This window comes from Bubalus kerabau, chromosome 3 (genome assembly GCF_029407905.1).
Source record: "Bubalus kerabau isolate K-KA32 ecotype Philippines breed swamp buffalo chromosome 3, PCC_UOA_SB_1v2, whole genome shotgun sequence".
Taxonomy (NCBI): Eukaryota; Metazoa; Chordata; class Mammalia; order Artiodactyla; family Bovidae; genus Bubalus; species Bubalus kerabau.
The window spans coordinates 66,543,985-66,558,663 of record NC_073626.1 but is presented as its reverse complement, the minus strand read 5'-3'; the positions used below and the strand labels follow the sequence as shown (position 1 = coordinate 66,558,663).

The 14,679-nt window shown below is 35.4% G+C and overlaps 1 protein-coding gene across 1 annotated transcript; it reads right to left on the bottom strand.

Moving 5' to 3' along the window:
• Positions 1-11,207: 11,207 nt before the first annotated feature.
• Positions 11,208-11,650, bottom strand: LOC129646180 (phosphatidylinositol N-acetylglucosaminyltransferase subunit P-like). Its single transcript, XM_055572000.1, has one exon. The coding sequence runs from the start codon at positions 11,648-11,650 to the stop codon at positions 11,264-11,266; it is 387 nt and encodes a 128-aa protein (XP_055427975.1). The 3' UTR covers positions 11,208-11,263.
• Between the last annotated feature and the right edge of the window lie 3,029 nt (positions 11,651-14,679).

The window sequence follows — 14,679 nt, the reverse complement described above, 5'->3', positions numbered from 1 at the left end:
TTTTCATTTTTTGTTTGCTAAAATTGTGGGGTTTTTTTGAAGAATATTTTCTCTACATATAGAAGTTTTTGTTGGCTTCTAGTTTCTTCCAGCACTTTAAAGATTTTCATTGTCTTTAGGCTTTTATACCTTTTCATAAGAAGTTAGATATCACTATTGCTGCTTTGAATTTCTTGTGCTGTGCTATGCATAGTTGTGCCTGACTCTCTGTGACCCCATGGACTGTGGCCCACCAGGCTCCTCTGTCCATGGGGATTCTCCAGGCAAGAATACTGGAGAGGGTTGCCATGCCCTCCTCCATGAGATCTCCCTGACTCAGGGATCAAACCGAAGTCTCCTGCATTGCAGATGGATTCTTTACCACCTGAGCCACCAGGGTCTTATTGGTGCTTTTTAACACTTTTACTTTGTATTTGATTTTCAGAAGCCTTTTATGACTTACTGAAGTGTGGTTTTCCTTACGTGTATTCAGCTTGGGATTGCAGAACTACTTGAATGTATGCATTGATAGCTTCCGTCAGTTTTGGAACATTTCCAGCTCTTTTTAAAAATATTGCTTTTGTCCTGTCCTCTCTTCTCCATTTGGGTTTCCATACCACATATGCTACATGCTTTGCATTTTGTATGTGATTAAACATGTATGCTACACACTATGATAAGATGCATATGTGACCAATAAGTATCTTATAAATTTCTTTCCTTTTATTTGTCTTATTCTTTGGTGAACATTTTGTATAGGCCTCCCTTTCATTTCACTAATCTTGCTATATCCAGTCTTCTTTTTATAACTATTCAGAGATTTTAGTTTCAGATACAGTATTTTAGTACTACACTATCCATTCAGTTCTTTTTTAAGTACTCAAAAATTTATAGCATAACTCATCATCTTTTCATGTATTTTCTCTATGGTTTTGTTAGCAATTTATAGTTATTTAAAAACTCTTGGTAACTAAAATATAAGGATCTTCTGTGGATATTTTTTCCCTTGTCTGATTTTTCTATCAGGTGATATTTTATTCTATCAGGAAAAAAAATACTTTTTATTGTTATAATGATAGAATGGAGGCTCACCAACTATTAAGTACTGAGCTGATTGGAGGCTGGCTTGCAGTATTTGTGTGTGTGTGTGGTGTGTTTTAATAAATTTTATAAGACTCAGACTACCTCTAGTTCTTAATCATTCCTGGGGGATGCTTTCAGTTAAGAGCCTTGCAAATCTCTGCATGCTCAGTGGCAAGAACTTGTGAGAAACTTCATTCTGCTTTCATAAGACTTTCACCTTAGTCCTTCAGGTCTACACGTTGTTACTCTTTACCTTGTTCTTCTAAAGCCTTTGACTGTGATCTTATGATTGCAGGGACCCCTCTCGTTTGTGAGTCTGTCTCTACAATGGTGCTGTGTGGTGGGAAATTCTCATCTGCTTCTTAAGGGTTCTTGGCTGAGTCATTTAGTCTTCTGCATTGTATACAGTCTCAGAATTTGGAAAACATGTGTTTTGAGAGAAAACCAGCCATATGTTTGAGGCCCTCCAGTCTTGAATTTTGTCACTTCCCTGCATAACTGCCAACTACTTTGCTGGTATCGCTGTCTCTGGCAGTAGCCTTCTATTTGTGCCAATTCCAGATTCACAGCCTCCAACCCTCAACCAGAACTGGCAAAGGCTCTGGTTGTGATTACAGACTCTAAGTTGACATCTGAGTCTCTCTCCACTGTAGAATTCAATACCTTCTATTTCTTCTTGCTTCTACAGCTCTATGATATCTTTAAGAATACTACCTTCATATTTAATCTTGGTTTTCTAGTTCTTAGTAGGACATTTGGCTACAAATGATTGCACTCCTCCTTAGCACCATCAGTTTTTGAACAGACTGAATTGTTTATGGCTCTGTACTAAGGGATGTGGTTGCAGAGGAATAGAACTTGAGATCTTCCTCAGGGTTTTAAAATGTTTGTAATTACATGGCATGTACCCCAAAATAATAATAAAACAAAACCTTATGGGGTAACTTCCTGATAAATTGTTTAAATAGATTAGTTAAGAGGCCAGGAGAGACCTCTCTGAGTTCTGGGGTAGTCAGGAAAGGCAAACTTTTAAAGTTAACTTTAAAAGAAAACTTTAAAGAACTCAGGATAAGAAAAAGCACTTTGAGAATAATGTAAGCCAAAGATGTGGATGAAACAAAGATTTCATAGTAGTTTTATTTAAAAAGCTCATAACTTGGTAAGAACACTAATAATGTCAATCAAATGCAAGAATAGGTAAACTAATAGTTGTAAAGTTACACAATAGGATATAATCCAATAATTTAAAAGACTGAACTAATCATGAAACAACATAGATGTAATCTCAAAACATTCAGAAGAATAAACCAGATGGTAAAGAGTACATATAGTATGATTCCATTTCTGGGAAGCTAAAACATAGGCAGTAGGTAGATAGATATAGTGACATATTTGCAAATCAGAACAATAGCTGCCTCTGGAAGGTGAGGATTGACTGGATGGCAATGTTAGAGACATTTCAGTGGTGATGAGAATGCTGTATATTTTGATTGATATGGAGAATTTCTTGGGTGTATACATATATCAGCTTGTCAGATTTTATGGGTATTGTTCGTGTATCTCACTGTGTAAATATTTCAACAATATAACAATATAAAAACCATCAGTAATCAACATGTCTTATAACAGATACTTACTTTGTTGATTGATTTTCAAGAAATGGTAGGAGGGGCATTTGGATAAGATGCAGAGAATCTTAAAAAAGAAAACCATTAAAATAATCCACAAGGGTGAGAAAAAAATCAGAATAATGCTTTAGGGAATTTAATATCCAAGGCTTCAAGAAACCACTCAGCCAGTAACCAATAGCTGAAATAGCTTTTAATGCTATATTTTCTGTATGTAATCACAGTTGGGTAAAATTGTAAAAATGAATATTTTAGCTCATCATTTAGTACACACTTTCCTAACAATAGTATGTTAAAATTTTAACGTGGCCTTTCCTAGTAGGAGTTAAGTCTACTGCATCTGTTAAGAATGATGGTCACTGAACTTTTGATAATAGCTAGGTAAGTCTACCTAAGCTGGAGATAGGAGGGGAAACTTGATTTTTAATTTCTCAAATTAAGCCATAATTTCAGTATGAAGTTTTTAAAAAATCTGGCAGAATTATAAATAATGATCTGAGGCAAAAAAAGAAAAAAAAAGTTGGGGATGAGATGGTTTTTTTCTTTTTTTGGTCTCTGAATGCTCCATGGTTCATTCTGATTAGTTTTCTGGTAAGTTTTATTCACTTCTATGAAAAATATCAGAAAAATGCAAAAACATAATCCAAGATACTTTCAAAATACATAAAGGCTCTAAGGAAATAAGAAGAAATGATAATGAGCGAAAACAGATGTTTCTTTCTTAGAAGAGTATTTAGAGATAGAAATAGCATCTTGCAGAAAGCAAGAGAGTCTTATCACCAACTCTTCAGGGATTCATTCAGCAAGATAGCTCACAAATATGTGTAACTTTTAAAACATGAAAAATTGAGGAAGAAATGAAGTTCTATAAGCTCCAGAAAACTATGTGTTGATCTCAATCCTGTGCATTGATGGACTAAGCAAAAACCACAAAAGAATCTCCTTATCAACATATTTCTGTATCTGAAATTATACCATAGTAGATTCATTATTTTTGGTTCAAGTACAATATCTGTATTTCACTGTGTAAATGTACATTTTTTTGGAAGTGGCAGTATATGTCTTTTTAGAAACTAGATCTTCCATACTGATGACTTAGTAGGAAAACACAAAAGAAAAATTTGTTGCAAACGAATAATTTGTTGCAAACAAATGGCCTGTTGCTTTTTTTTTCAGTAAAGAGATACAATGTGGGTTTGTGTCAACTAGGGAAATTATATCCCTGTTTATATACCATTGAAATTTCTTATTCAGTCCATTCATCAAGGACATTGAATACTCAAGAGGTGTGCAGTAAGACAGGAGACAATCCAGAAAAGGCAGGTAGTAAGGTGGAAAAGGGGCTTCCCTGGTGGCTAAACTGGTAAAGAATCCACCTATAATGGGAGACCTGGGTTTGATCCCTGGGTTGGGAAGATCCCCAGGAGAAGGGAAAGGCTACCCACTCCAGTATTTTGGCCTGGAGAATTCCATGGATTGTATAGGTCAGCCTTTCTGATCATTTATTTTTGTCTACTCAGCTTTACTCTGTGGGGAAAAAATTATTAGGTAGAATATTAATCTTCCTTTGCATAACATATTTGCTCTTTTAAAGTGAAATACAGTTGACATACAATATTATGTTAGTTATAATTTATTTGCTCTTAATATTACTGTTTGGAAGTTTGATCAGGTGCCTTATTCTTTGGTTACAGTTGCTGCCTCTGCCCTGTTTTTAGCTTCTTTTTTGACAACCCTCAACACTCCCCCCACCATGGCAGAGGAAGTTAGCCAACAGTGATATTTGATCATTGCAAACTTAACATTCTCAAAACCCTCAGTTTAAAAATTGCATTATAAAGGTAAATTTTTTTTTTTTTGCAAAGCAAACTACACGCTTGAAGCCTGTAATCATGGATTCTGCCACTCCATTCCTGTTTTGTTGAAAAGATTGTGTTTATGTTTTTCCATTTTTATTCATTAAGGACAATCTTCCTACTCAATCAGTTCTTAGATCTCCAACTTTAGAAAAAGCTATGGTCTTAATGTCGCTTGCCTGTGTGTGCATATGCATGCATGCATATGTGTTTGAATTACAAGGCTCACTGTTCCTTTGGAGTTTTACTAAAGGTCTGCATTTGTAAATCTTTGCTGGTAGTCTTGATGGAACACACACACAGTTGCCATGATTGGTATTTATCAAAAACTGAGTCATTTGTTTTTTTCTAATTAACTATCATAGTTAAGGTTAATATATTTTTGTTATACTCTACATATTTCTTAATTTTAGTTTTTAACTCTAAATCATTTTCTTTTATTGGTATGAAAATACCAGTTTAAGGAATTATTCACATATTTTTCTTGATGGCAGAATTAATGGAAGAAAGTGTTGTTTTACTAAGCTGGGTATTGGTTTTATTTGATGATGTTTTAAATTTTCACTTCACTCTTTTTAGATTTGTAAGTGTTCACAAAGGTATAACCAGTAATGTGCACATCTACTAGATAAAAATGCTATTTTTATATATTAAAATATTACTGAAAAAATATATTAAAACCAGAAAATCTTGTTTCTGCTGTATATTTGTATTCTATCATGAAATTTCCAGATTGACATCTTCATGCTGATAGCTGTGTCATCTGTTTGTAACTTAAAGTGTTCATGTTGTAATGGAAGGCCCATAATTACGATGATATTGGGAAGTACCTGTGTCAAGTGCTCTGCTTCTATTGCTAGATTATTGTCATGGAGAACTAGGAATCATTTGAACACACCATTTCACAGTGGCATGGCCCAATGTGCAGCACAGGTGTTTTTCTAATTGTGATCTATTTAGAAGGGATAGGGTTTAATGGCCCAGAAACGTACACTTCACCTCCTTGACCTTGGGCATTCATGTAAGTACTTAGTAAAATTTGTGGGCACATAAATTAACTCCTATAATTGCTGAGAATTGTTTTCTCAAGTTTATATGGCAATGTGTTTCTTTTCTCCTTAATATTTAATATGTGTATTAAAGGAAATTAGATGCATATTTTATCAGGCATCTGATAAAATGAAAAGCTTACAAATTAAAGAACTGATTAATTCTTTCTTCCTCCAAGAAAGTGTAATGAATCAGAAAGCATTCACTAGGAAGTTCTAGCCTGGTATACCAGTTCTCCAGAACTCATTTTCTTTCTTAAGAGTGATAGAAAATTTGAAATATACTGAAGAACCAAAATCTAAGACAGTGATAGTTTTGACAATTATTAAAACATTTTTAGTTGTGTAACAGTCAAATATAAATTTTTAAGAAATTCGTTGAACTATGTTGCTTAGCTTTTTCTTTTACTATATTTTGGAATACTTAGTTTGCTTTGTAGGTCTAAAAAGCCTAAAAGTCCTATTCAGTTTATTATTTTGTACTCCCTCCACCCCTGAAAGCATCAAAGTTGAATGATCTTTAAAGTTGCTTTCTTTTAACTTTTGGTAGAATAAAGAGTGAATATATTTTACAAATTCCATTTCTAGAGATAGTGGACTAAGTTGTTTTAAACCAAAGTTCCTGTTGAGAACAAGTAGAGAAAATGGACAAAACATAAAAAATTTCTCGAAGGAGTTCAGAAATACCAGAGCATCAAGGAGTTACAAGGTCAAAGTCAGGAGAGAAAGAAGACCATCTCAGCCAACAAGTATATAATATCCCAGACATTAAGTAATATAGCTTAAGATACAGTAAAGGGAAAAATAGAAAAAGTGAAAAGAAGTGCACAAACACATAATTATCATGGGATATTTAAACACATCTTTGCTTGTAACTAATAGAAAAATAGACAAAAATAAGTATATAGAGGATATGACCAACAGAGTAAGTCCTCTGTGCTACTCTGGAAGCTGTCTAGGAGATCAAACAGCTCGCTGTGTCTTGAGAAGCTGTTGTCAACCTGAGCGTGCATGTGTGTCTCTTTCTTCTTTTATGCCTCACTTGCTTTTTTCACTTACTTTGGCTGCCTTGGGTTGCACCATGCAGAATTGGCACCTATTGGCTCTGTTCATAGGGAACTGGGATTAAGAAAGTATGAAAATGAAAGTCACTCAGTCGTGTCCGACTCTTTGCGACCCCATGGACTGTACAACCCATGGAATTCTCCAGGCCAGAATACTGGAATGGGTAGCTTTTCCCTTCTCCAGGGAATCTTCCCAACTCAGGGATCGAACCCAGGTCTCCCACATTGCAGGTGGATTCTTTATCAGCTGAGCCACAGCGGAAGCCCAAGAAAGTGTCTTATCTTTTAATAACAATGTTTATTTGAAAAATACAAGATTACTTCAGACCTTCTTGCCAAGCAATGATAAATACCCCAGATGCTAAGCTCTCTCTGTAGGTAACATAGAGATTAGAGTATTAACAAGAGAGATAAATACTGGGCAATAGTTTAACTATGGTAAGAGCATGAAACTTTATCAATATTGTAGGAAAAAAGAAACCTGCTTTAAAAAATGTATCAATGTTCCTAACATCAATGCCACACTAAAAGGCAAGAACAACATTCTCATCCCATAGAATGAACACAAAATAGAAGACATGCAAAGAGTAATCTGTGGAATCAAGAGTAATTGAGCAGTAAAGAGTATTTAGCAAAAACTATTTTGGGTACAATTTAGGAAATCTCCAAAGACATAAAATGTCCATTCATTTCAGGGTAAAGTACCTTATAATGTGCTATAATTAAGAGAATTCCTGAAAATTTAAGCCAGATGTTTGATATCAATCTTAAAATACACATTTTCCCCTCAAGCAAATTCAATAAAACATTTTCATGTAAATTAATTTGAGAAAGTAGATTTTACAGCAGACAAGTGCCTAAAGAGTCAGCATATGGTCCAAATGCAGCTCTGGGAAAATGCTGAATTCTAATCTGTTCACTTCCTTAGATGAATCAGTGTCTCCTCCAAACAAATTGATCGCTTAATTCCTGAGTTTATTTATATTCCTGTCTTTAATGAATATGTACATTTCTGAAGTTCTTTGAAAATATAATCTAAAACAATAATGCCTGCGGGCTTGTCTGGATGATTCCCAGATATTTATTGTGACCTTCAGCTATTCATAGTTCCAGAGTGGCTTTTCCTGTAGCACAAAACATCTCTCTCAAGCCCACGTTCACCCCAAACTCCATACATCCCAAAATACACAAACCATATCCTACTCTTAATGAATCCCCATTATGTACACCATTGTGTCTGAGTCCTTTCTTCTAAAAAACTAGGATTATCTTTCCAGGCTCACCTCACACCATTTCCTTCTGTACACCTTGCACTTAGGTTCAATAGTGTTATTGAATATTCCCCCCAAATAGTCTTTATTTTCTCACTTCTTTGTCTCTTTTTCTCATTTCCCTTTTGGTTGATATTGTTTCCTGATGAAACTCATATGGTATTTTTTAAGTTATATTTTATCACTTCTTAATACTTTTTCCCTGAGCTCCTCAAGATAATACCTGTTATATATTCCCATTTTACATTGTATTGCTGTTATTGGTGAATCATTTTTATTGCTTTGCTAGATTAAAAGTTCATTTCAGTAATTTAGAATATTTTATTTCTCTTAATCTCTTTTACAGCACATAGCATAATACTGATTCATGAACATGAACATCTGGGTCTCCTCATAAACAAACAAAAAACATAATAAATTACATATTTTTTATTATATATATTTAAAGCTATTTGGGGAACTAAGCAGATTTTTTTTTCTTAGTGAGGAAAGGTTTTCTTGGGAAATGTCAAACAATCATACCTTAAAAATTTAATACAGTATTATCTTAATGCTTAATTATCAAAATAAATGTCGACTAATGAATGTTCATTTTTGCCTGACAAACAAAAGCAATACTATATTAGGGTAAGGAAGGATGCTGATAATGCTGAGACTTAAGATGAAGAAAAAATCATCTTGATATTTTAGTTATGAAAGTGGAGATTAAAAAGTGAATTGTTTTGAGGGCTCTCATATATAACATTATTAACTACTTCAGTTGAAATTCTCAAAATAAGTAAGAACCTTTCTAAAAGGTAAGATCCGATCACAATGAGCCCATTTATTTTATGACTTACCTCTGAGCACTTGTTAGCTATAATTTGTTAATGAGCTTATATTGCGTAAACTCTTGGACATGAAATTGCCACGTGAATTGGATAATTGCCATGCTTCGGTGGAGTAAGAACAGAGACCTCACCTTCAGCCACATTCTTTTAATTCATTTTTTTAAAGCTTATTTGTTGGTCCGCTACATAGAAAAGTGCATAAGATTGGCAACCAAGTAAGTATATAGTGATGATGATAAAACTTACATCTGTAAAAGTTATTTTTACCTTTTATCTATGCCATTTTATTAACATTTGCATGCTAAGTATCAGATCAGATCAGATCAGTCGCTCAGTCGTGTCCAACTCTTTGAGACCCCATGAATCGCGGCACGCCAGGCCTCCCTGTCCATCACCAACTCCCAGATTTCACTCAGACTCATGTCCATTGAGTCAGTGATGCCATCCAGCCATCTCATCCTCTGTTGTCCCCTTCTCCTCTTGCCCCCAATCCCTCCCAGCATCAGAGTCTTTTCCAATGAGTCAACTCTTCACATGAGGTGGCCAAAGTACTGGAGTTTCAGCTTTAGCATCATTCCTTCCAAAGAAATCCCAGGGCTCATCTCCTTCAGAATGGACTGGTTGGATCTCCTTGCAGTCCAAGGGACTCTCAAGAGTCTTCTCCAACACCACAGTTCAAAAGCATCAATTCTTTGGCGCTCAGCCTTCTTCACAGTCCAACTCTCACACCCATACATGACCACAGGAAAAACCATAGCCTTGACTAGACGAACCTTTGTTGGCAAAGTAATGTCTCTGCTTTTCAATATGCTATCTAGGTTGGTCATAACTTTCTTTCCAAGGAGTAAGCGTCTTTTAATTTCATGGCTGCAGTCACCATCTGCAGTGATTTTGGAGCCCAGAAAAATAAAGTCTGACACTGTTTCCACTGTTTCCCCATCTATTTCCCATGAAGTGGTGGGACCGGATGCCATCATCTTCATTTTCTGAATGTTGAGCTTTAAGCCAACTTTTTCACTCTCCACTTTCACTTTCATCAAGAGGCTTTTTAGTTCCTCTTCACTTTCTGCCATAAGGGTGGTGTCATCTGCATATCTGAAGTTATTGATATTTCTCCCGGCAATCTTGATTCCAGTTTGTGTTTCTTCCAGTCCAGCGTTTCTCATGATGTACTCTGCATATAAGTTAAATAAACAGGGTGACAATATACAGCCTTGACGTACTCCTTTGCCTATTTTGAACCAGCATGCTAAGTATAGTTAGGATAATTTTATATGGAGTTTAACAAATCAGTGAAGTTGTATCAGTTTGAGTCATCTGAGCTACTTTTGAGACTACTAAGAAAAGCATTATTTCATTTCATCCCACCTATAGGCACTAACATTTATAAGTTTTTAATCCAACATGTATTTGTTGAACCTGTGTCTACATTATGTTGCATGATATCTAAAGAATTATTTTTTGTCTAAACATGATGGTTGAACTAGAAATCTATTATGATTACAGAGGAATAACAGAAAAGAAGAACTGTAATATTGAAAACTGTTACCATGAATTTATTCTGGTTCTCACAAAATTGTAAACATGCTGTTCAATCATAATTCTCACCTCAAGTTTTTCTTGTAGAAGAAAAAGAACTTTTGTGCATTGTTGGTGATAATATTCACTGCTCTGTATTAAGTGTTCAAAAGTAGTTTCTGAAGAAGCAAATAACAAGTCACAGAAAGTATGAGAAGTAATCATTGCTTAATGTGTTGATGACTATACCACCATGCTCAAGTGGTTTTGTATTGACTCAGCTTGCAGATCCAATACCTCAACACATTTAAAAAGGCTTGAAATCATTCTCTCTCTGACCACCAGAGCGGAAACTGCTGTTTTCCCAATCATTAAAGAATAAAGAATGGTTATATTTTGCTGAAAACATCCATTCATCAGGATCCACTCTGGTATGATGCCTGCCCAGGAAGACCATCACAAAACTAGCTGTAATACTGTTTTCTTGCATAAACAGCACTGTGGTAGAAGATATGTGAGGAATAATTTTATCAGAGCAGCAGAGGTCCTGCCCTCTGGTTAGGAGAGACTTGTGATAGGACTTTCAAATAGCTAAAAATCAAGTTTCATGTGCATTTCTCATTATTGGAAAAGAATGTGCAACTTCCAAATGTATTTCCAAACAATTCACTGTCAGTTATTTGTTTATCTTGTAATTAGTGCTGTCTTCAATAAATACTTTTAAGATGTATATTTCTTTTTTTTTTGCCATATGGTAGTGCCGTATTTTATTTATTCTGTCCATTAGTAACTACTATTTGATAACATTTATAATATTAATAGAACTTAATATAAAAGAAGTTCAATCTACATTTTTTTTTTTTACATTTCAATACTGGATATTAATCAGAAAGATAGTCAAAATTAGTATGGTCAAATCTTTATGTCAAAATTTATAATAAATGTTTGGTATTAGTCCACATACAATTAAGTTTTTGGTGGAAAGTTATTCGGCTGGAAGAAAGAACATTTGGTTTACTTCACTAATGGGAATATCTCTCAGTGCTGGGATGGCCTCTACTTGGTCTTTCTTCTGCTGTTGGTTTTTGGCATAGTTATCTGTGATAGTATGAATGGAGTCGAGTGGAGAGCTACTCATCATGTTTGTTCCAAATAAGAGGATGTAACCGATGACTACGGTAATGAGGAGGTACACAGGCAGAGCAACGGCCCAATACTTTTGAGGCCAATAAGTTAAGCCTAAGGAGGTTAGCCAAGATTTAGGAATAAAAGCCCACACAAGATCCAGTATGAAGCCAAATTGGGAGCTTAAGAAAAGAACAGAGCCATAAATCGCTTTTTCTGGCAATGGCAACAGTGCATTTTCCACCATTTTCCCTGTGGCTTTAGACATTTTGCTTGCACATGTGCACACGAGCACCCAAACGTCGCCTGCATGAGCAACCAGCCCCCAACCTCATGTGCTCACGCACATCCTGCAGTGGAAGGTGGGGGAGGTAAGGGGAAAGCAGGGTGGGGGAACTGAATGCCACCCCGACTCTACAGGCTTCACCGCTGTGAGAACAGAGAAGGAAGGACCTAAGATTTATATTTCTAATAAAATACTTTTTTTTTTTTGGTGAAAATTCAAATAAGTACAAAGATGAGACAGTAATGTTTAGAGGATGTTGGCTAAGGATGAAAATTAGCTGAATTAGCACTATGCCAAGAAACTCTAAGATCTTTTGCATTTTATAGAAGTACGGTTTCTATATGAACTGGGTTTGGGAATTGTATGTATGTCACCTTTTAGTTCTTCCAAAGATTTACTAGACTTCTTATATTCTCTCTCAAATGATATGGTTCATTCTTTAATGTACTGTGTTCTTTTCCCTTATTACAACTCTTCCTGAATCAGTTTTACCAAGCCCGTACTACCTGGAAGAGATAAAAGTCTGTCTTAGTATTTGCTTTGAAATATATTTGCTTTACATCTCATATTTCAATGTTTCACTATTCATTTTTTTTCTTTTGCTTCCAAGAATTGATACGCTGTGGATTTTTTTCAACATGTTCTGCTACACCTGATGAGAAGGAACTTACTTCATTGACTTCTTCCTGTTTGACTGTCACAAATAACTATACAGTCATAATTTTTACTTGATTTCTTGTCTTTGTTGTTCAGTTGCTCAGTCATGTCCAACTCTTTGGGGCCCCATGGACTGCAGCACGCCAGGCTTCCCTGTCCTTCACCAACTCCTAGAACTTGTTCAATCCATTAAGTTGGTGATGCCATCCAACCATCTCATCCTTTGTTGCCCCCTTCTTCTCCTGCCTTCAATCCTTTTCAGCATCAGGGTCTTTTCCAATGAGTTGCTTCTTCATATCAGGTGGCCAAAGTACTGGAGCTTCAGCTTCAGAATCAGTTCTTCCAATGAATATTCAGGATTGATTTCCTTTAGGACTGACTGGTTTGGAGATAGTGTCTTTTAATTTCATGGCTGCAGTCACCATCCGCAGTGATTTTGGAACTGAAGAAAATAAAGTCTGTCACTATTTCCATTGTTTTCTCACCCATTTGCCATGAAGTGATGAGACCGGATGCCATGATCTTTGTTTTTTGAATGTTGAGTTTTAAGCCAGCTTTTTTCACTCTCTTCTTTCACTTTCATCAAGAGGCTCTTTAAGGGTGGTGTCATCTCCATATTTGAGGTAATTCATATTTCTCCTGGCAATGTTGATTCCACCTTGTGAGTCATCTGGCTCAGCATTTTGCATGATGTACTCTACAAATAAGTTTAATAGGCAAGGTGACAATATACAGCCTTGATGTACTCCTTCCCAATTTGGAACCAGTCCATTGTTCCATGTCTGGTTCTAACTGTTGCTTCTTGACCTGCATACAGGTTTCTTAGGAGGCAGGTAAGGTGGTCTGGTATTAACATCTCTTGAAGAATTTTCCATACTTTGTTGTTATCCACATAGTCAAAGGCTTTAGTGTAGTCAATAAAGCAGAAGTAGATGTTTTTCTGGAATTCTCTTGCTTTTTCTATGATCCAACGGAGGTTGGCATTTGATCTCTGGTTCCTCTGCCTTTTCTAAATAGAATTTGAACATCTGAAAGTGTTCACATACTGTTGAACATCTCGGTTCATGTACTGTTGAAGCCTAGCTTGGAGAATTTTGAGCATTACTTTTCTAGCATGTGAAATGAGTGGAATTGTGTGGTAGTTTGAACATTCTTTGGCTTTGCCCTTCTCTGGGATTGGAATGAAAACTGACTGTTTACAGTCCTGTGGCCACTGCTGAGTTTTCCAAATTTGTTGGCATAATGAGTGTAGCACTTTAACGGTATTATCTTTTAGGATTTGAAATAATTCAGCTGGAATTCCATCACCTCCACTATCTTTGTTTATAATGATGTTTCCAGAGGCCCACTTGACTTCACACTCCAGGATGTCTGGCTCTAGGCGAGTGATCATACCATCATGGTTATCTGGGTCACTGAAATCTTTTTTATATAGTTCAGTATATTCTTGCCACCTCTTCTTAGTATCTTCTACTGTTAGATCCATTCCATTTCTGATCTTTATTTTTCCCATCTTTGCATGAAATATTCCCTGTCTTTAGATTTAAAAAATACATGAAAGATACAATAAGAAGGAGGCAAGGCGGCTTAATTAGATCTCATATGTAGCAACTCATGAAAATGTCAAAATTTCAGTTTTTTTGAAGAATTAAAAGCAGAGAAGATCAAGATAGAATACCAATATGTATGGAAAAATCATGAGTTGGAGGAAAAATGGAGGGTAAAGTCCATGATGCACAAAACAACACTGCATATGCTTGTGAAATGAAAGCGACTGAGTGACTTTCATTTCACAAGCATATGCCGTGTTGTTTTGTGTGGCTTTAAACATTTATATAAATCATGCTTTTATATATTGGTATTTATCTTGATTTTTTTTAATTCAACATTATGCTTTTGATATTTATGCAGGTTGCTACATTCAGATCTAATTAAGTCCTTGCCGTAGTGAAAGGTATGTTAACTTTTCGATGTATCAGTATAATATGAATGTCTTTAATCCTTCTCTAGGATCACTTTTTACTATTAAAGCATGTAGCACAGGGAACTATTATCAATATCTTTAATAACCTGTAATGGAAAAGAATCTAAAAAGGAAGTATACCTATATCTGAATCTCTTTGCTATAAACCTGAAACTAACACAACACTGTAAATTATATTTCAATTAAAATTTAAAAATCTAAGCCTCTTTCCTCAGTGACTGCATGTGGTCCAGGCCTCTCCCAAAATTTTATCTAAGGATTCCCAATAATGCTTTCACCCAACCAGTTGTCAATTATCAAGAACTTATGAGCTTGCAATGATTTCTGTAAAAGATATTTGTTGATGTAC